Here is a 23311-nt window from a genome sequence, read left to right as displayed (position 1 = left end):
TGCACAGAAATGCCATCATTTCAGATCATATTCAGAGCGTCTGTATTTTATATATATAACTCACATTTTAAAAACAGATTTCATTCTGGAAGCAAGCCAAACAGACTATATAAATTATAGAAAATCTTACTCTACACCCTCTGAAAGTCTCCATTTAATAAATCACATGTTTAGTTAAAAGAAATTATTTATTTTAGTCTTTCTGACTTTTATGGACAGTGTTGTGCATGTTCGGATCATTTGATTATTCATTAACATGAAGACCACTTACTCTGGTGCATGCATCTCCTTCCTGACAAAGTTTAAAGCCAGCGCAGGATACTTCACCCCTGTCAAGGTCCTTAGTTGGTGGAGCCGCAGGGAGACTTACTGATCGGAGGGCTATCAGATAGGGGTCCCTGGAAAGATAGTTATTGCAGTTATCCAAATGGTGGATGTTAAAATGCAAGTCATTGGAGTCTAAATTATATCATTTGACCCAAATATCTTGGGCCATGAAAGCCAGCGGTTAACTAGAAGTTTAGCATGAAGTCAACAACCTTTAAGGATAAAAGTTCTATTGCGATAACCCAGATTTTCTGCGTAGCTAATAAAGTCAATACACTGTATTGAGAGGCAAGGACTTGTATCTGCCAGCCTCTGATCCCTTCTACTACAGAGAGGCACATGTTAGCTGGCAGGCTGTTTGATCTCCCTCAGAGTCTGCCTAGAAGACGCGAGACATTGACAGCAACACAAGCTGACAAACTGTTGCACCATAGTTTGGCAGGTGGTCATTTTTAATAGTTTCATTCCATGTTAAATTCTACAAATTAACATTCAAACTTTGTGATCTGTTGGGTTCAGCTAGTCATCAGTTTCTAATTCCAACTGTTTTCAAAATACACACTACTGTTAGTATAACAGTTCAACATAACCCCAGCATGACCTGACCATGGAAAAGTACAGAATGACCTGACAAATCCTACCACAGTATCAGATGTGCAAGGGTAAGGAGTAAGTCAGTAAAGCAGCAAAGATAGGGAGCAAACTAGGTCTGAACAGAGGGCAAATGCAAAAGTTCACTTTACCATGAAAAGAAAACAGGTTAATCTTAAGCACTGGTCTAATGGTGAGGAAGGCAAACTCAGACACAACAGGTTAAAATATTAGTAGAGAAACCAGATAAAAAAAATATTAATTGACTGGTAATGTAGCAAATAAAGATTGATGAAAGAAATAGGAAAATTGCTGGCCTGGAGCCCAATTTGTGCCTGCTGGTCTGTGTGAATTGGAGCAGATCCCCACAGCAGGAAGGGTAAAACCATGGTCCATGATATGGGCCCTTGAGTCTCATTTTCTTCAAACAGGCGAGCTACGAATGCCTGCCACACACCCACAGGCAGCTCAGTGCCAAAGACAATTAGAATTTTGGGTCACTGCATCACTGCAGGCACATCTCGTATCAGGATCAGATTTTACATTTAGTAGGGAAGAATCCTGTCACTAAGGCTGAATGCCCATCCAATTTGATAGGGGCAGTTCTGACCAACAAGGATTGAGTCCCAGTTTTGCACTGAATGACCCTAGGATGGAATTCCACACCCCCCCACCCCCCCAAAGACCTTTATGGTCCAGAATTCATGGTGAGTGGTGAGCTGCCCACTCTTGTCACTGATCTCCAAAGAAAATTTAAACCTTGCATACTGAGACCTGCAGCATGGCACTGGATTCAAGGGCAGCAGAGAGGCTCTGTGCAGTATCTGGGCCTACCGTAGCATTCCTGCATCTTTTGGGTGGGAACAGAACAAGCTCCACTAATGTGTTGAAGAAAACTTCAACATGCTAATATACTGGGACATTTTGAGATTAAAGGAGGAGATAGTGCTCGGTCTTCTGAAAAGCATTAAGTCCCCCAGGACCTGATGGCATATATCCCAGAATATTGAAAGATGGAAGTGAGGAGATTGTTGGGGCTTGGACAAAGATCTTTGTGTCCTCACTAGCAACAGGCGAGGTCCCGGAGGACTAGAGAGTGGCAAATGTTATGCCTTTGTTCAAGAAGGGAAATAGGGATAGTCCAGGTATTGATAGGCCAGTGAACCTCACGTCACTGATGGAGAAGTTATTGGAGATGCTACTGAAGAATAGGATAGACGCATACTTGGAAAGGCATGAGCCCTGCTCAGGGACAATCAGCATGTCTTTGTGTGGGACAGGTCGCGTCTTACAAACTTGATTGAGTTTTTAGAGAAGCTGACAAAGAGATTCATGAAGGTAAGGCAGTGGGTGTTACCTACATTGGACTTTAGTAAGGCATTTGATAAGGTCCCTCATGATAGACTGATTCAGAAGATGAAGATGCCTGGGATACAGGATGAATTGCAAGTTTGGATTTGGAACTGGCTTGCCCGAGAGGAGGATGGAAGGCTGTTATTCTGGCTGAGGTCCATTACCAGTGGTGTTCCACAAGGATCAGTTGCTGGGGACCTCTGTTGTTGTGATAGATATATCAATGACTTGGATGAAAATGGTAGGATGGGTGGATTAGCAAGTTTGCGGATGACACCAAGATTGTGGAGTTGTGGACAGTGTAAAGGACTATCAAAGAATACAACGGATGTAGATCAATTACAGATTATGGGCAGAGAAGTGGCAGATGGAGTCTAATCTGGGCAAGTGTGAGATGTTGCACTTTGGAAGGTCAAATGAAAGGAGAAAGTATAGAGTTAATGGCAGGCCCATAAATAGCAATTGAAGTACAGAGTTCATAGTACACTGAAAGTGGCTGCGCAAGTGGATAAACTGGTAAAGGCGGCATATGGCATGCTTAGCTTCATTGGTAGGGATGTTGAGTATAAGAGTAAGGAAGTCATGCTGCAGCTATATAAAACTTTAGTCAGACTGCACTTGGAATATTGTGTGCAGTTCTGGTCGCCCCATTATAGGAAGGATGTGGAGACTGTGAAAAGGGTGCAGAAGAGGTTCACCAGGGGTTGCCTGGATTAGAGGGTATGGGATATAAGGAAAGGTTAGTCAAAATTGGGTTGTTCTCCCTAGAGCATCGGAGGCTGAGGGGAGATCTGATAGAGGTTTTTAAAATTATGAGAGACATAGATAGGGTAGACAGACAGAATCTTTACCCTAGGGTAGAAATATCAAATACCAGAGGACATGCTCTCAAGATTAAAGGGAGAAGTTTAAAGGTGACATGAGGGGCAAGTTTTTTTTAAACACAGAGTGTGGTAGGTATTGAAATGGGTTACCAGGGTAGTAGTGGAAGCAGACAGGTTGGTGGAGTTTAAGGCGCTTTTAGATAAACACCATGAATATAAAGGGAACGAAGGGGATATGGATGATAGACAGGAGGACATTTAGTATAAATTGGCATCCAGATCGGCACAACATCATGGGCTGAATGGCTGTCCAGTGCTGTAATGTTCTATGCTCCAAAATACAACCTTTAAAACATAACATTTCTAATAGTCGGAAAACATCAAAAACTTTTAAAAGACGTTTAGATAAGTTTAAAAAATGTCACGAATTTTACCTCAATATATACCGATAACACTTTAAATACTCTCAAATACTATAAAGAAATCTAAATTAACTGCCATTCGCCTTCGTCTCTCACAGCAGTTCCCCTCAACTGAAATCAATGGCTCATCTAACCCTGCACAGTTCACTTGTGTGGATTCCCCACAGAAAATTCTGGTGACAGAGAAACCACAAGCAGCAGAATGCAACTTCAGGACTTCTACGCTTGCAGAGAAAATACGGACGTTGTTTTCAGTTACGTCATGCCACTTATGCAACCTTTCCCGCAATCTCTAAGCCATCATAGCCACATCGCAGCTCGCACAGATCCTGGTTAGTGGCCCACAGTAGGAGAATCCAGCTTGTGGCATTTTATCCGCAGCGACAGCTACTGCAGGATCATGATGGCAGGCAACAGAAGGTGGCAGGAATAGCATTAGCCATGCAACACAAGTCCCTGCTCCCATACTACCAACTTTAAAACTTTATGGTAAAGTTTTAAAAAAATGATTTGCTACTCGCTAAAACTAGAACATCCAGACCAAGGCCAGCTCAGTCCTTCACTATGAAGCCTTGTACACCTGCAGAGCCTCCTTCATATGGAAGACTCAATAACAAGTCCTACCATAAAAGCTCGTCCAGACTAAATACTTTAGCATTTTGAAAGGATGGTCTCTTTGCCATCAACATTATTCACAGTTTCCTATGGAGTTTATGCAGACTTTTAAACAGTGCCTTGCTGTCACTGGCCATGTAATTCAAGACAACACTTCCTACAAGATACTTGTGGCAACCAATCAAGAAAAGTACAGCAGCTGGCTGGGGAGCATTTGAAAAACCAAATTGAGCCTTACAGTGATAAAGGATGTATGAATATCATAGAGTGCACATTAGAGACACCCATATCAGTAATATGCTGCCAGACATCCTCGCGGTCAACAGACTCAGCTATCATCTGTGGGACAGTGCAAATCATACTGTAGACATCAAAATAGATGTGGTTCATGATAAGATCAAAAGCCTGATATTTTGGGAGAATGTTCAGATAAAAATTAATCAGACAATTCATATGAAAAGCAAAAATTAAGTTACCCATCAGCACAAGGTGTTCTACGAGATGCCAATAGAACAAAGTCTTGAAAGTTGCCGGTCTTGTTGACAGAAGGAGATATCACGTGATAGATGACATCATCCTCATCCACCTTTTGTATCAACTGAAATTTCCTTGGAAGGAAAAACAGAATGAATCAAAATGAAGCAACAATCCAGATAGATGCATTTGAAAAACAACAGTTAAATTTGTGAATTCTTACTTCACATTCTTATTATTTAGAAACCTTCAATTGTGAAGACAATTATTTTGGGCAAAGTCCTTCAAAGAGGAATGCTTTCTCATTAGGTTGAACAATAACAACAGTGGAAGAGACTATTCAGACCATAAGACCCAGGACCTGTCTCTGAAAGAATATCTACTTCATTACATTCCCTTTCCACAGTTACCCTTTTAACGTTTATGAATTCTACTACCATCACTGTCTCTGGTTGGCATTTCAACTCTCAATGGAAAAATAAATTCTCCTAACTTCTCTTTCCACAGCAAGTTAAGTTTAGATCCTCTGGTTATCAACTCACCAACTTATGGAAATAGATTTTTCCGCTCAGTTTTTTTAAAAGAAAATCCTTAAAGGGAATAATAAGTTCACCCTTCAAAGTTTTAATATTCCAGGAAAGGAGACAACAGATTTGAGAGCATTTTTCTGCCAATCTTCTTTCCCTATCCAAAACTGGTGTATGATCCCATAGGTATGATTTCCCTTTAGTAAACTGACCAGCTAGCCTGAGATAGAGGAATTACCAACTGGCTTGACTGCAAGATCAATCTCGTTTTCACCATGTAGCCATCTTCAGCAGGAATTTTTTTTAAGTAATGATCATGGAGGAAGATTAAGGCACATGGGATCCACAGTGACTTGGCAAATTAAATTCAAAATTGACTTGGTCATAGAAGACAGAGGGTAGTGGTGGAGGGGCATTATTCTGACTAGAGGTCTGTGACCTGTGGCGTTCCACAAGTATCAGTGCTGGGACCTCAGTGATTTAGACGAAACTGCAGGTGGTCTGATTTGTAAGTCTGCAGATGACACAAAAATTGGTGGAGCTGTGGAGAGTGAGGAAGGTTGTCAAAGGATTCAGCAGGAATTAGACCAGTAGAAAGTGGGCAGAGAAGTGGCAAATTGAGTTTAATTCAGGCATGTGAGGTGTTGCACTTTGGGAGGTCAAATGTGAGAGGATTTTATACAGTAAATGGTAGGACTCATAGGAGCATTGATATATAGAGGGATCTTGGGGTGCAAGTCCATAGCTCCTTGAAAGTGGCAACAAAGTAGATAGGTTGGTAAAGACAGCAAACGGCATACTTGCCTTCGTCGATCGGGGCGTTGAGTATAGAAGTTGGGAAGTCATGCTGCAGCTGTATAAAACTTTGGTGAGGCCATATTTCAAGTGTTGTGTACAGTTCTGGTCGCCACATTACAGGAAGGATGTGGAGGCTTTGGAAGGGGTGCAGAAGAGGTTCACCAGGATGTTGCCTGGATTAGAGAGTATTACCTATAAGGAGGAGCTGGACAAACTTGGATTGTTTTCTCTGGAGCATCAGAGGCTGAGGTGACTGATAGACATGTGTACTGTATATACAGTATATAATTACAAGAGGCACAGATAGGCTAGATAGTCAGAGTCTTTATCCCAGGGTGGAAATGTCAAATACTAGAGGGCATAGGTGTGAAGCGAGAGCAGGGATGTATAAAGGAGATTTACGAGGCAATTTTTTGTTTGTTTTTACACACAGAGAGTGGTAAGTGCCTGGAATGCACTACCGGGGAAGTGGTGAAAACAGATACGATAGCAACATTTAACAGGCATCTAGACAGGCACATGAGCAAGCAAGGAATGAAGGGATTATAGACCATGTGCGGGCAGATGTGATTAGTTTAAACTGGCATCATGGATGGCACAGACGTCGTGGACCAAAGGACCTGCTCTTGTGCTGTAGTGTTCAATGTTCTATGTGGAAAACCAATTGATTCTTTCCTCTATGGTCCAGAGACACAGGCAGACTGTTAGTGTTAGAGCTCTGGTCGGCTGAGGCTTTTCTGATCTGCATTAGCTACCTACTAACCAAGTTAGTTGGACCTCAATGGAGTATTCACTGTGCATTAGTTGTCACTGATTCCATTTTTGCTGATCAGCTATTAATAATATTCACTTCATTTCTGGCTGCTTCTGTGGATGCTGGCCTGGGAATAGCTGGGAAAACACTGGTCTCACAGTGATGAAATATGGTGTCATATCAGTTACCTGATCACATCCAAGCTCCCCCTTCGATGGTGTGGTTATCAGTCATGGTAAAACCACCAAGCCATGGGGAAGGTGGTCCAACCAATGTGCCCTGGGAGAACTGATCACTGAGAAACCATGAAAATACAACCTTCAATAAGAATGGGAGATCTCTCAGATTTAATGTGTTCCTTAAATGGAGAGAGAAAATTAGGTTTCCTATGCTGCATCAGCTTCTTCCTCCTTCCATTATTCTTTCCTTCCCTCTGTTAGACAGGGTCATTCTTTAGTTTAGGGGGTTTTCTTACTGGTAGTGAGTGTCCCACTCATGTCGACGGCTCATATCAGACAGTAGTAGGAAAACTTGCTTGACGTTTACAGAAACAGTCATTTCTGCTTTGAAGAACAGTAACTGATCTTCTTCTAGTGTAAACAGTTTTGCCTGGAAAAAGGAAATTGAAATCACTTCCTGAAAATCTGGCTAGCTGGAAGTCTTGAACTCTTTATGTTGCCTTTGATTTAAACTTGCCTTCTTCTGTGTGCAGTTCAGTACCCAGTTTTGTTTTGCAGCCAGGGTTTTTAGTGCAGAGACATTATTGTAGCTGAGGTAAACCTTCAACAAAAAGAAAAGCAAGGCAATCTTTTAAAACGCCAAATGATTAAAGGAAACACCCCTGTAAACTAACCAAATAGACAACAGAAAGGCCTAGAATAGACACCTTAGCACAGAAGCACGTCTTTGGTCACCTGCACTAAATGTACGACATACTAGTAGCCATGTACTGTGTTGCGCTTCCAAAGTTGTTCCGTCACAGCTGCAGAACGTCAGAGGTGGAATATGACACGCAGCTAGTACAATATTCTACTTATAGTGTTTGAACTTGTAATCTTGGCCCACGCAGGATCTACTGATCTTTCCCATTATTGTTGAGTGCTGCAGTCTGCAGGGTTAGATGTTCCTGGATTAGGGGCAGAGGATTACAAGGAAAAGGCAGCTGGATATCTCACTCCATGAGCCTTTGTTGGCCATACAGGTTTCAGTTTTGAAGATCCTCAGGGTGGAATAGCCCATCTGGGTTTGCACATGAATAATAACCACGTAGGCCAGTTATCCTGCAGCTGCTGTTACAAGTTGTTGCTACTTAACAGCAGTAACCCAATGAGAAACACCCCTTCTTTTAGGGGGTGGAGAGAAAGAAAAGGGAAGCAAAGCATGGAGCACAAAAGTAAAGAAAAAAAACAAGACCTGAGCTCTGGCTGATTCAGGTTGATCTTGGTGAGTGCTTAGGCATAGAAGGTGAAAGTTTCATGAATAACCAAGCCAACACAAGACAGAATTAGGCAGATTCTATCCTGATTATTATATCTCACCACCACATAATGTTTAGGTTTCATTCTTTGCATGAATCACAATTAGCATTCAAAACAGACCGAGATCTTCCTCACTGAAAAAGATTCCAGGGATGACTAATGTCAGCTTGCTTTTGCGATTTTCAGCTTTTTGCATTTGTGTAGAGAATAACCGTACAAAGAATAATTAATCAAATAATTCCTTACCACAAATGATCAAACTGTAAAATAAAATGCCTTTAAAGAATACAGTTGACAGGCATGGAAATAAATGAAAGACAAAAGGCCACTTAATTAATAATCAAAAGGCAGATTACCTGGTTGCTGGGGTCCCAGGGGACAGACAGTGGTACTTCAGTTTGTTTGCATGAAATAATATATTTTCTGAAAAGTAAACAATAGGATTGAAATTGAGATGTGAGATTTTAAGATTACTTATTGAATCAGAATACACTAATATAATCACAGCAAACCTGACCAACTTCTCGACATCAACATTTTATTTGGCAAGGATACTTCCTATACTTCATTGTCCTTGAGAAGATGGTGGCAAGCTTCTTAAGCTGCTACAGTTCTTCTGGTGAAGGTCATTCAGTGTCACTGGACATGGATACCCAGTGGCACTGAAGGAATTTCCAAGTCAGGATGGTATGTCACTTGGTGGGGAATCTACATGTGGCATTCCTATGCATCTATTACCACTGCTCTTCTACATGGTGAAGATGATGGATTTAGGGGGTTATATCTAGATTATCATGACAGCTTGCTGTTGTGCATTATATAAATGGTATATAAAGTGTTATACCAGTGGTGAAGGGCTAAATGTCAAGAGGGGAGGAAAGAGCATGATTCAAGCCAGCTTCTTGGTCCTGGGTTGTACTGAGTTTCAAGTCTGCTGGCAGTCCACTAATCCAGGTAAATGGAAAGTGGGCTATAAGTGGAATGGAGTGCACAAATTAACCCAAAGAGGATAGACATTTACACATCTGGAAGTCTTCAACTGACCAGCCGACAAGAACTTGCATTTGTGTAGTAACTCTGCAAAGAAACACATCCCAAGATACTTGACGAAGTCAATGTCCACATTATGCATTGAGCTGCATCAGCAAGAACCTTCCTGGATTTTATTTATTACGAAAGAGATGTGGGGCTGCTGTGGTAAGTACAGGGTGAAGTCAGAGAGTGTGTTAGTAGCTGGCCAAGTTTATTTGCATCACAGGGACTATTAACAGTTCTTAGTGTGTTTCCACAAGGTGCACAGTGGTGCTCTCCAGCTAGTGGCAACAGATGCTTGAGGTAAAACATTAATATCTAGTGGTAGCTTTGCCAAGTGTTCACAAAGCAGTTTATTGTTTAAAGAAAACATCCTGCAACAGTGTAAAAATGAAGACTATGTAAAGAACCACTGCAATGTCCAACGCTGCTGGTCTGCAAAAGCTGTCACCCAATCCAAGAGATCAAGCATTTAAGTCTGCTGACCTGTCGAGTCGCATTTTCTTCCGCGCACTTGCTTCACGGTACCTTCTTTCTCCATCCTGTTCATGAAGCAGAGTCTGTGTTACAGAGAACCTATTCCTAATAGGACCCTCTCCTAGACATCTATTTTCCTTACGTACATCTCCACCCATCCATCCTCCCAACCCACACTTCTCCAAAGGTAATTGCACCTTCAGCTGCAATATACCACCTGATCTGAAATTCTCACATAAAGAGCCTTTCAACTCTTCACCTTTAAATGTGCTCCTTCAAAGCCATCTATTTGGCCAAGTTGGTTACCCGTCCTAGGCTAGCACTTCTGTGAAATGCTTTATATCTTGTTGAGAAAGCAATCTAAGTACAGGCAACAGTAGTTGCTATTATTAACTGATCATGCAAGGAAGCAGCACTCTACTTTTACTAGCGTTTATTATTATTATTATTGTGCAGGTTATATAGAATGTTCAGCATACAAAACAGGCAATTCAGCCCAATGAGTCACAGCTGGTTAGTGCAAATCAACCAAATGGTCAGCTCAGCAACAACATCTAAGGAACAACAAGGGTGTCATAAGATTGGATCAGCAAAGCATTAATATTTGTTATCTGCTCAATACAAAATTTAAAAAAAAACCCTACCACCATCATTGACAGATGGGTCTTCAGCTGTTCAGATTATCTTTAAGGCAAGAACACATGCTGTGGTACATTTCAAATAGTGGCCACACTCCAATAGCTCACACAGAAGTTGATTTTTCATTCCAATGCCATATCAAGAATGTTTAGGAGTTAATGAACCATGAGGGATGGGAGCCACAACACAGACTAATCGTGGTCACAAACAAGCACTTTCTAACACAGGTCACTAGGTAACATGTTGGAGCAGGAAATGATCATTTTCTCCTCCTTAGCCCAGGAACACTGAAGCAAATACAAGTTCCTGCTTCATTACCCAGGTTGTACCATCTGACTCAGTGGATACCACATTTGGGACCAGTCTGGTGTATTTTTTTAAACAAGCTCAGTAATCAAACAATGAGTTTCATTCACCTAGTCTCCCAAGTGAAAAGGTACAAATTTATCAGTTCCATTGTGCTAGCCATTTGCTCCTTTTATTCTTTTACTTGCACCAACTAATTTAGCCTACAGTAATTAAAATTCCTGTTAATCTTCTGCTCACCAACAGCGGCAACTTCCACCCAGCAGAAAAAAATCTTCTATGAACTCTCTGCATCAAACTCAAGATCAGAGAAAATTACTTTACTAATAGAACAAGCTCAGGCAATTATACTATTATTCAAAATGTATTAAGTAACCTTTTATAAGTCTTATACAATGGGAACTAAATCCTTATCAACCAATCTCAACACTCAATCTTAAATTGTCAACTATAAATCAGGATTTTAGTTAATAGATATTTAAAAGACACAATTACTTGTGAGCCAGCAATAAACTTTGCATGAAATTACTTCCAATAATAGAAAATTCAAAAATTTCTAACTAATGACAACCAGATAACCTGTACAAGTTCTATATGACCGAGTATATCATTCAAGACAGCCAGGGAAGTTGCCCCTAATGCTTCAAAAATATTCAATTCTACAATATCAACAATTTGTTTTTATTTAGAATCATAGAACACTACAGCACAGAAAACAGGCCATTCGGCCCTTCTAGTCTGTGCCGAAACTTTATTCCGCTAGTCCCATTGACCTGCACCCAGTCCATAACCCTCCAGACCTCTCCCATCCATGTATCTATCCAATTTATTCTTAAAACTTAAGAGTGAGCCCGCATTTTACCACGTCAAATGGCAGCTCATTCCACACTCCCACCACTCTCTGAGTGAAGAAGTTCCCCCAGTGCTCCCCCTAAACCTTTCCCCTTTCACCCTAAAGCCATGTCCTCTCGTACTTACCTCACATTATTTAGTGCCCATAATGTGGAAAAACATTGTAAGGGACTTCACAGGACCATGATACAAGGCACATTTAAAAAAAATAGGTAAATGTCATCTCAGGGGTAACTTTAAGGTGCATTTTATAAGAGGAGAGAGAGGTAGACGGTTTTAGCAAGAAAACCTTATTTCTAGCATAGAGGCAACTAGCACTACGGCCATCAATTATAAATCGAGATATGCAAGAATCCAGATTTGGGAGGTATAGTATATAAGGATCTCATGGAGTGGAGGGAAAGAGGATAGCAAGACATTGGAAGGATTTGAAAGCAAAAGTATGAATTGGAGAATCCACGCTAAAGCAGGAGACAATTTAGACCAGCTCACTAAGATAATGGATAAAGCATGATCTGGTGCATGTTAGAAGACAGTCAGCAGGGTTTTAGATGAAGCTGGGATGCTGACCAGAAGATCACAGATACTCTCGTATCCAGGCAATTGCATGGTTAATCATTGAAGTGAACATAGTTCTGCTAAATTGCTTGCTTTTAGGTTTTTTTTTCCTAGCAGCAATTTTTGTATTCTACTTGTATTATCATGACAATATTTCCTTTAACTAAAATGATTCCACAATGATAATACGGTCTACCAATAAGTATTAAAAACATTGCTGTGAGCAACCACGTTATAGGCCGTCCCTGGATTATGAACACCCGACTTGCAGGAACCCACACACATGAACAAGCTCCCATAATATCAAATTCAAAAGTCAAATGTATGAACATACACTCGTTCCAATGAACAGCAGAACAAGTTTCCGCTCTCTCTCCACTCTTCTGTAATTGTTCTTTCTTATCAGTCTTGTGTTTTTGCTGCCATACATTACAACACTGTGGAGGTATGGTTACCACATCAAGTGATTTTTATGTATTTTCCGACTCAAGGACAAAATCGACTAAAGGATGTCTGTAAAAGAGCCGCGTTTGGCTGTGGTCAATGCTTGTTTGATGAGACTAATGGCCCCAGTGCATTGACACCAGGACCTTTGAAGAGTGACAGTCCTTCACTTCAGCTGCTCAGGTTATATTGAAGGAAAGGTACTTGAGCCAAGAGTATGCCTGGGCAATGTATGAACCTACAGCACACGCATCTGCAGCTTTTTACCTACAAGATCATTACGGCCAAGTTCATTACACATGCTTTTCTAATAGAAGCACAGAAAACTGTCAGAGGACAGCAAACCGAGCTAGCTTCTCATCCTTAGCAAAGGAGTCAACTGTACTCCTACTCATATTATATCAGCATTTAAAAAAATTATGTTTTCTTAGATTTGGGTGTTGGCAGTATTTACTTACCATCTGTTAATGTGGTGACTGAGTGACCACTTCACAGAGCAGCAAAGAGTCTACCAAGTTATAATCAGATGAGGATATGAGGTTTCCTCCCCCAAGAAGACATTCCAAGAGTTTCACAAAGTTTTTAACCAGCTTTTGCAGTTACAGATTTTCCTGAGATGATCTACAAATTCTCAAAACCTTATGATGGGATTTGAACTTGCATCTTCTAGTTTATTAGTTTAGAAGCACAACCACTACCTCTGCACTCTGCAACAAAACAGTACTAACTGGCAATTGAACTATTCCAATCTACCCTACACAACTCTACTTAGTTTTGTCTGATGTGATACAGTCCACAACTCCCAGTAAAATAGCATTGTTTGCAAGCACAGATATAAGGTGCATTACCCCTACATAAAAGTTGACAAACTTGATACAACCTGCATTCTTAAGTGAAAACACATTAACTGCAAAGTGTGTCAGAGCTTACCCCTGGTTCTGGCTCGACACAGGGGATTGTGCTGAGATTCCCATCTTTATCAGGCACCACAAAGGTCATGAATGCACTGTTAATGTGTGTCTTCCTATCCCAGCCTTCTTGATGGTAAGCTTCGGCGCAGACACCAACTTCAAAGCTGAAAATTACCATAGGAATTTAGAAAACATCATAAGAAGCAATTAGTATTTGAGTTCATTCCAATTTAAGAAATGAAAAGCACAGATTTATACTTAACAGCAACCATGATCCGTACTAGGCTTTTCCATCACCAAAATATAGACTACCATTCCAAACATTAATTATTTTAAGAAGTTTAACATGGCTTTAAAGTTTAAATTCATACATTTTCCACATTATTATGAAAGGAACAGTTGTCTCAACTCCCCTGCCCACTTTAGCATATATCCATATATTAACATTATCCTCCGCCCCTCAACCCCACCCAAGTCACTAAGGTCCCTTCCATCTTCCCTCCCTCCTCACCTTTTATCCACCCTGCTCAACAAACTGATGCTAGAAAAGTTCTCGATGATCTCTAGCATAACACACAACTTATTTGACAAATGCTAGCTCAGACAGTATCGAGCAACAAGCAGTCACCTAAGTTTTGGTTTTAAACCTCTCAGTAACTGATCAATGGAAAGACTCACATTTCTGCAGCTCATTTTGTAACCTCAGGATATTCCAAACCACTTTGCTGCCAATAGAAAATCTTGATGTGCAGACATGTTTTATTATGTGAAATGTGGCACCTGATTTCATCACAGCAAACTCCTACAAATGGCAACGTGATGAAGCCCACAAAATCTGTCTTAGTGGTTTGACTGAAGAATAATTAAGGCCAAGATGCCTGGGGCAACTCCAACCCCACCCACCCTTGCCCCAACTGATAGATATACAGGATCTTTTACAGGAAGCATTTAGGGTTTTAGTTTAATTTTACATCCAATATTCAGAACAAGTAGCAGCATTATACCCTGTCAGTGCTGCGCTGGAACATCAGCACTCTACTCACTGGATTGCTAACTTGAATTCACAATCTTCTGACACAAAAGGAAAGTATACTGACACAATGCTAACTGATCCATCCACTGTTCTAGCTGTGATCAGACAGCTTGCTACAAACCAAGAGTTTGCGCAGTTACATTTTTAATGCAGCACAGCATTTGCTGATTAAAGCCACAGATAGATTTTATCCTCCTCCACCCCCACACAGTTAAGCAGAGAAGCAGATAAATACTGCAATTAATCTCCATAATGGGTGCAGCCCTTGATAAGTGTAATTCTTTTGGGAACACGGGATAAACTTACAGGCGGTGTTGAAATACATTTTATCAGTTCTGAAATTGAACAAAGGTTCTTCCCTCTCCTGATATTTTTTTTATTTTGAAAACAGTAGAAAGATTGAATTCAAAGCAGATGTTACCACTTTAAAATTTTAAAACAAAACCATTATCTTGGTCATTAGTCTTCAAGCTTCATCATCAAAAGCAGTCATAACACCCAGTGTATATAATTTACTCGGACTCTCTTACCCTTAATACATTGGAGATATGACAACTTATACAGCAGTCCTTAGCTAGAAACAGGCAGCATAATATCCCTCTTATCACACACACTGTTTATAATTAACCAAAGCTCAGCTCAGATTCCAGAAATGTTTTCTCAGACATACAAAAGAACAGCATCCTGAATTACTCCAGCATAACAAAAAATAAAATCAGCTTGTATTTTTTTGGCGCCTTTAGCAGACTAAAATGGCCCTAGATGCTTCAAAGAAATTTTAATTGAAATGCATCAGGTTCCATTAGTGTGCTGACGGCATCCACCTTACTGCTTCTCACAGTTGCAAAATATTCATCAAGAACTTTACCTCTCTCTTTCACCTCGACCACACAAGTTATCTTCTTGCTCCCAAATAGACCCTACTTTCCCAAGTTATCAGTTTGTTCTCTACATAGGTATTAATGATATTTACTTTTCTTTCATTTAACTTTGTTTTCCTAATTTCCCTTTTAATTTCACTCCTATTCTTTCTAAACTTATCAATGTTTTCTGCAATATTCAGCTCAGTATCTGACAGAAGGTTTCCTCCTTTCCCTTTCATACACTTTGTAATTCAGGGTTGCTTTAGGATTTGCCAGTCTCTCCCGTTCACTTGTGGTAACATGTTTACCTTGAATCTATTGCATCTCCATTTTAAGATGCCTCTCATCGCTCCAAGACTGATTTGCTTTCAAGTAGCTGTTCCCAGTACACTCTTTTAAATAACTTCTCAGCCATACTCCAATTTAGAACCTTACCCCTATTTTATCTTTTTGTTGTTTTCCAGAACAATGCTGAATCTAACTGAATTGTGAATTTTTCAACAAAAATAGTCTACCACTGACAATCCTTTGAACTTCACAGCTTCATTCCCTAAAAGATATCCAGAAATGTTTGTTGCAATGTATAATAGACCTATGATATTGTCCCTTTTTGTTTGCTCTTTAATTCAACCTATATAGCCTTCTTTAGGATCCTAACATAACATCACACTTCATAGCTACGTTCATTGCTTGAACCAATATTGCCAACCCCCCCTCTTCACTTCATCTGAAACCTTGTGAGCAGGCACATCAAGCTTCCAAACCTGAGCTGCCTTCTCCTATTCTTAGAACATATTACTCTTCCAAAGACAAAAACACTAGGTGGACCATCCAGTACCTTACCCAAGTGGAATTCATTACGTGTGATCCAAGACCACATGCAGCATGAATCCTGCCCTTGGGAATATCGATCAGCAGCTCTGCTCCAAATACCAAGGTGAAGACCAAACCAGAGTTCATGTGATACTCCAGTGCCACTAACTACACAGATTGCCTTCTAAATTTAATTTGATTTGTTGATAAAAACTTATTAGTTGTCATGGAAAAGCTGCATGTCGAAAATGGAGTATTCAAGTAATGTAAAAAAAATCTGCTCCGTCCTCACCTTTTTTTAAATGCATTGTTAACTATTGCCTTCAATGTTATACGGTCTCCAACTTGCGAGGGTCCCCTGAAGTGAAACATGTCAATGGTCTTCAACACCGGATGTCCTTTGCAGAAGCGGCTACAACCAGGAGTTTAAAAATCAAATTACATTATCACGGGTTAATCTAGCAAATGAACACACATCCTCAGATGAGCAAAATACATGTGTCATTTCTGCTATCCATTGATCTCTTCCAATTAGATGCAACACAAACATTATGAGCTGCTTTAATTAAACACAGAGTACATAGTTTCAAACAGGAATATATTAAAGGAACAGAATTTCTGCTTAAAGTCTGTCATTTCTATCAACCCTGTTCTTACTTCAAATGCCAATACCCTAAATTTATCAATTACAAGCAATTCAGTGAGTTGTGAACCCTCAGGTTACATTTCTTTTCCAAATCTCTCAGACTGTGGAGAAAACACCCAAAAAGTGCAAAGGTGTAATATTAGAGTTAACTGATACAAATGCAGTGTGGCATGGCTTAGTTAAATTCAAATTGCCCAAAATAAAAAAAAGTTATTAGTCATCACAAAACAAATGGTTGTATGAAATGCATTTAATAGGAATCAGGTTTTTTTTAAAACATCAATTAAAAAAAACTCCAGATAAAGTAGTTTTGACAAAGGAACATCTGCAATAAAAAATGTTCAGTTATCAAAATATTTTTATCCTACTTGGCTCATTGCCTTATCCCAAAAGGTGCGAGTAAGCATATTGCTTGCTCATTTGAACCAGAAGAATACAAGCTTGATTCCTGAATGGAATTAGCTGATCAAAAGGGACTGGAGAACACACTTCTCAGACTGAGCTGCCCACAAAATATTGCCTCCATGTTAAATTTGCTCCATAGCCAACATGCCAGTCATGATATTAACCAATGACTCTACAACAGAACCATTCTCAGTGAAGACCGGTGTCAAAGAAGGCTGTACCATTTCCTCAAATTTTCTTGCTGTAATATTGCATCTCACCTCCAAACTTCCCACAGGAATGGAGCTAATCTTCAGAAGTAATAGGAAGCTGTTCAACCTTCAGTGACTACGCTTCAGAACCAAAGTAATCTAAACCTCAGAAGCTGATCTGCAGTCTGTGCACAACATTTGCATTTGCTTCAGCTTCAAGCCATTATCAACATTGGAATTTTCATTTGAATCAGATTCTGTCGTCATTGAATGGCCCCACATTTAGTGTAATTCCCAAACTCATACACTAGATTTATTGAAATTCTGCAGAAATATCAGAAGCCACATTTTATTTCACCAAAGTAATTTTTCAGACAGCAAAACAACCATCATTCCACTAATCTCTACAAAGTTGTCACTGTTTCCAGCAATGTCTTTTTTCCCCCCTCAGATTCAGCATCTTCAGGACTAGAGGGACAAATTACAGAAGGGAAAAAAAAAATCATTTAATGTTTAAACAGCAAATGTTGATATCAGGGAAGTAAAGTGAAGGAGCCCCCATAGGCCACATAAAACAGAATGTTGGTTGTTTCAGGATACAGGGATTAAATAATAATGCAACAACTGCAGCTCAATAGTGCCATCAGTGCAGAGATACGCCCCAAGGTGCTTCATAGAAGTGCAAAGCTGCAGGCAATGTGTTAAACAAGCAGAAAAATTACGGCTTAATTAGAGGTTAGTTTTAAGAAGTTATTGAAGGAAGGGTGGGGAACGAAGTAGAGAGGAGGTTTATGGAATACGTTCCAAAAAAATAGGGGTTTAAGCATGTGGCTCAGCCAAAGAAAAAGGACAGGATGTAAAGGAATAGAAAATTCAGGTGTGAGATTTAATACAAGCGGACATTCCACAGAGAGTGAAGTGCAAGGCTCTGAAAGCAGTTGACACACTTCAGCATCTCCAGGGTCATGGGCACATGGAGCCCATTGCAAAAAGGAATATATGCACCAGAGTTTTGGGGAGAGTAGAGGATGGGAGGTCAGGTAATAGTTCCATCTGAATTTGAGGAAGCAGTAGATAAGGGCTTTGTGGCAGATGGGCAGGGGTTGAGTTGGAGACAATTCATTAAAAATTAATCATAATGAACCTCACTGTAGAAGGATCACTGTCACTCGCAGGAAGATGAAAATATAATTTACTGATATCAGAATTTAAAATTCCATCTAATTTAAAATTCTTCTCTCAAGCTTAAATTCTACACCTCTCCTCTTAATTGTCAGATGGGTCCATCTGGTGGACAGTGTTAGTAGCAACCAAAGCAATAAATTCCTGCGATTCATGAAAAGTGGCGGCTGTTGTGTCTGTATAAGCCATCCAGCCTCAACCTATTTTCCAGTTCTTTGGGTGAAGCCTTGCAGGTTATTGACAATTCAAGTCCTCACCCATGTAGATTTTAAAAATCTAATGAGAGTTTTATACTTCTACCAAGGGTTCAATAACAGTGGTAACGTTATGAGACTAGCATCCAGGGACACAAGTTCAAATCTTATGATGGCAGTTGGGGAATTTAAATTCAAATTAGTAAGTAGATCTGGAACTAAAAACCCAGCATCAGTAATATTAACTATGAAACAACCACGCTGTCATAACATCCCATCGGGTTCATTAATATTCTTCAGGAAAGGAGATCCTTCATCTTTACCAAACGTGGCTAATATGCAAATCCAGACTCACAATGGGGTGGTTGTATCCAAACTTCCCTAGTTAAGGGGCAATTAGGGATAGACAAAACATGCCTGCATTGCCAGCAGTACCCACGTTCTTTCAGGCAGTGGCTTCAACCCCTCCGTGCTCTGGGTAAAATAATTTCATCTCATCTGTCCTAAAATTCCTTTCATTAAGTACTTTAAATCTATATCCCCTAGTTATTAACTCTCTGCTAAAGGAAATTCATCCCTCTAATTTATTTTATTTGAATCATTTAATAAAATTAAAACAGCAAATATTGGAAATCTGGATGTAGCAAATTGTTCCAAGATATGACCAAACCAAACCTGGCACTGAGTTACTTAAAAAGATATTAAAGCAAATGAGGGCAGATCTTAAGACATTCTTAGGAGGGAAGAGAGATGGAGAGGATTATGGGTGGGGGAGGGGGGGGTGGGGGGAGAAATTCCAGAACTTGGGGTCTTCGGGCAGCTGGCCTGACCCTCAGACTGCAATCAGTAAGGATGGGCAGTGACACCTCTGCCATGATTATTCTCAACACTGCTGCCCACAGTGCTGCATCCTCAGCCCCCTACTCTACTCCCTATACATTCACGACAGTGTGGCAAGATTCTGCTCTAACTCCACTTACAAGTTTGCAGATGACACCACTGTAGTGGGTCATACAGAAAGGAGATAGAGAGCCTAGTGACATGGTGTCACGACAACAACCTTTCCCTCAATGTTGGCAAAACAGAAGAGCTGGTCATTGAATTCAGGAAGTGGGGCGGTGCACATGCTCCTGTTTATATCAACGGTGCTGAAGTCGAGAGGGTTGAGAGCTTCAAGTTCCAGAGTGAACATCACCAATAGCCTGTCCTGATCCAATCACATAGATACCATGGCCAAGGAAGCACTTCTACTCCCTCAAGAGGCTAAAGAAATTTGGCATATCCCCTTTGAACCTCACTCATTTTATTGATGCATCATAGAAGGCATCCTATCCAGATGCATCACAGCTTGATAAGGCAACAGCTCTGTCCATGACTGCAAGAAACTGCAGAGAGTTGTGGACACAGCCCAGCACATCACGAAAACCACTCTCCCCTCATTGTCTACACTTCTCGCTGCCTCGGTAAAAACAGCCAGCATAATCAAAGACCCCACCCTCCCGGGTCATTCTCTCTCCTCACCCCTCCTATTAGGCAGGAAATACAAAAACCTGAAAGCACGTATTGCCAGGCTCAAGGACAGCTTCTATTCTGCTGTTATAAGACCATTGAACAGTTCCCTAGTACAATAAGATCACAGTCTACCTCGTTATGGCCTTACACCTCATTGTCTACCTGACCTGCACTCTCTCTACAAGTGTAACACTTTATTCTACATTCTGTTATTGTTTTACCTTGTACTACCTCAGTGCACTGTTGTAATGAAATGATCTGTTTGGATGGTATGCAAGACAAGTTTTTTTACTGTACCTCAGTACATGTGACAATAATAAACCAATTTACCAATGATAAAGTGCACAGGAGATCAGAACTGGAGGAACTGAGACACCTCAGAGGGTCATAGGGTTGGAAGAGTTACAACAAACAGGAAGGGAACAGCTTTGTGATTTGAAATTCAAGATATTTTTATTTTTAAGATGGATGTCCAAGCAGGAGTCAGCGTAGGTGATGGGTGGAAGAGAAGGATCGGTGGGTCTTAGTGCTGAAGGATACTTTATATTTTGGAAATGATAGCTTTTCCAGTTTCCCCAATACCTTGCCAAGTAGTGATTCATTATCCCAAAATACTTCTGAAGTATTGCAAGGGATTCAACTTTCAAAATATGAACCCAACATCTTGTTAAATGCAGAAGCTCCAAGAGTCACAAGAAAGTTTGACCCTCTTCTTTCCTTCCTTGTGAACTGCCTGCAGTGTTGTTCATTAGGCAGGGCAAGCAGAAAAAAGGAACAATTTGAGGGAGGGTACCAAATGAAGGGAAGTTAGGGAGAGAACCAGGGGTTACAGGAATTAAATGGAGAAAAGCAATTTGGTAGATGTGGTCATTGAAAAAAGCACATAATCCAGTGGAACTGGGCAGATGGCAGTGCAGCTTAGATGAAGGGTTCCAGAATGAAACGTTAACTGTTTCTCGTTCCACAGATGCTGCCTGACCTGATTATTTCCAAGATGTTCTGTTTTTAATTCAGATTTCCAGCATCTGCAGTTTTTTTTTAAAGATTTCATTTCCTGTGATAGCTAAGACAGGCTTCAGAGGAAACTTATAAGGACATTGCAAAGGAAAAGAAGCTTTGGATATAAAAGAATAATAGGTGGGACCGGAATTGTTTACTTTGGAACTGAGGAGGCTGAGGGGCGATTTAACTGAAGTATATTCAATTATAAGACAAGGTAAACAGGAAGGGCCTATTTCCCTGTGACAGAGAGGACAATAATCAGACAGCGTAATTTAAAGTAATAGGTAGGAGATTTGCAAAGAGTTACCATAGAGTTATACAGCACGGAATCAGACCCTTTGGCCCAACTGGTCCGTGTTGACCAAGATGCCCCATCCAAGCTAGTCCCATTTGCAAGTATTTGGCCCATAACCCTCTAAACCTTTCCGATCCATGTACCTGTCCAACTGTCTTTCAAAAGTTGTTATTGTACCTGCCTCAACCACTTCATCTGCAGTTCATTCCACACAGATACCATCCTTTGTGTAAAAAGTTGCCCCTAATATTTCTCTTAAATCTTTCCCCTCTCACCTTAAACCTATGCCCTCTAGTTCTTAATTCCCCAACTCTGGGGAAAAAGACAGAAGAAAACACTTCTATAAGATCACCTGTCAGTCTTCTATGCCCTAAGGAATAAAGTCCCAGCATGTCCAACCTTTCCCTATAATTCAGTCCATCAAGTCCTGGCAACACCCTTATAAATCCTTTCTGTACTCTTTCCAGTTTAATAACATCTTTCCTATAGCAGGGCAACCAGACTGAATACAATACTCCAAATGTGGCCTCAATAGCATCCTATACAAGCGCACCATGACCTCTTAACTTTTATACTCGATGCCCTGACTTATGAAGGCCACATGCCAAAGGCCTTCTTCACCACCCTGTCTACCTGTGACTCCACTTTCAGTGAACCATATACTTGTACTCTAAGGTCCCTCCTAATAACATCTCCTCCTCGCTGACAATCAACACAAGCGCACCTCAAGGATGTGTGCTTAGCCCACTGCTCTACTCTCTACACTCATGACTCTGTAGCTAAGCACAGCTCAAAACGCCATCTATAAATTTGGCAATGACACCACTGTTGGCAGAATTTCAGATGGCGATGAGGAGGCAGGTTTGCTGGTTGAGTGGTGTCACAATGACAACCTCGCACTCGAGGTCAGCAAGACGAAGGAATTGATTGTGGACTTCAGGAAGGAGAAGTCAGGAGAACACACACCAGTCCTCATTGAGGGGTCAGCGGTGGAACAAGTGCGCAGCTTCAAGTTCCTAGGCATCAACATCTCAGAGGATCTATCCTGGGCCCAACATACTGAAGCAATCAGGAAGAAGGCATGCCAGCAGCTATACTTTGTTATGAGTTTTAGGAGATTTGGTATGTTAGGAGATTTGATAGAGATGTATGCTGGAGAGTATTCTGACTGGTTGCATCACAGCCTGGTATGGAGCCTCCAATGCACAGGATTGCAAGAGGCTGCAGAAGGTTGCAGACTCAGCCAGCTCCATCACGGGCACAACCCTCCCCACCATTGAAGGCATCTTCAAGAGGTGGTGCCTCAAGGCGGCGGCATCCATAACTAAGGACACTCACCATCCAGGATATGCCCTCCTCTCGTTACTATCATCAGGGAGGAGGTACAGGAGCCTGAAAACTCTCACTCAACAATTCAGGAACAGTTTCTTCCCCTCCGCCATTAGATTTCTGAACAGTCCATGAACTCATGAACACTACCTCGTTATTCCTTTCTTTTTGCACTATTATTTACTTTTGTAATTTATGGTAACTTTATGTCTTTGCACTGTACTGCTGCTGCAAAACAACAGATTTCACATCATATAAGTCAGTAGTAATAAAACTGATTCTGATTTTGTTATCAATGAAAAGCCAGGAGGTCAGCAACAGCCATCAACAAACAGAAAGGAGAAGGTGAAACAATCAAATTGCTGAAAACATTTTAAACAATTCTGTCTTAGACAAGGCAGTTATTGATTACAGGCCGTACCTGGGTTACAAAGGCCTGACTTATGGACACCTGTACATATGAA

The 23311-nt window shown here is 40.7% G+C and overlaps 1 protein-coding gene across 1 annotated transcript in view; it reads right to left on the bottom strand.

Annotated features, from left to right (window-relative positions):
- acot11a (acyl-CoA thioesterase 11a) overlaps positions 1-23311 on the bottom strand; it is a 59389-nt gene that overhangs the window by 5688 nt on the left and 30390 nt on the right. Inside the window, 8 exon segments of the mRNA XM_052011455.1 lie at positions 272-398; positions 4609-4740; positions 7161-7294; positions 7382-7465; positions 8520-8586; positions 9682-9737; positions 13402-13546; positions 16384-16503. Coding sequence (XP_051867415.1) covers positions 272-398; positions 4609-4740; positions 7161-7294; positions 7382-7465; positions 8520-8586; positions 9682-9737; positions 13402-13546; positions 16384-16503 — 865 coding nt within the window.

Source organism: Pristis pectinata, chromosome 3 (assembly GCF_009764475.1).
Source record: "Pristis pectinata isolate sPriPec2 chromosome 3, sPriPec2.1.pri, whole genome shotgun sequence".
Taxonomy (NCBI): Eukaryota; Metazoa; Chordata; class Chondrichthyes; order Rhinopristiformes; family Pristidae; genus Pristis; species Pristis pectinata.
Note: the sequence above shows the minus strand (reverse complement) of the source record. Positions and strands in the feature narration are given on the sequence as shown.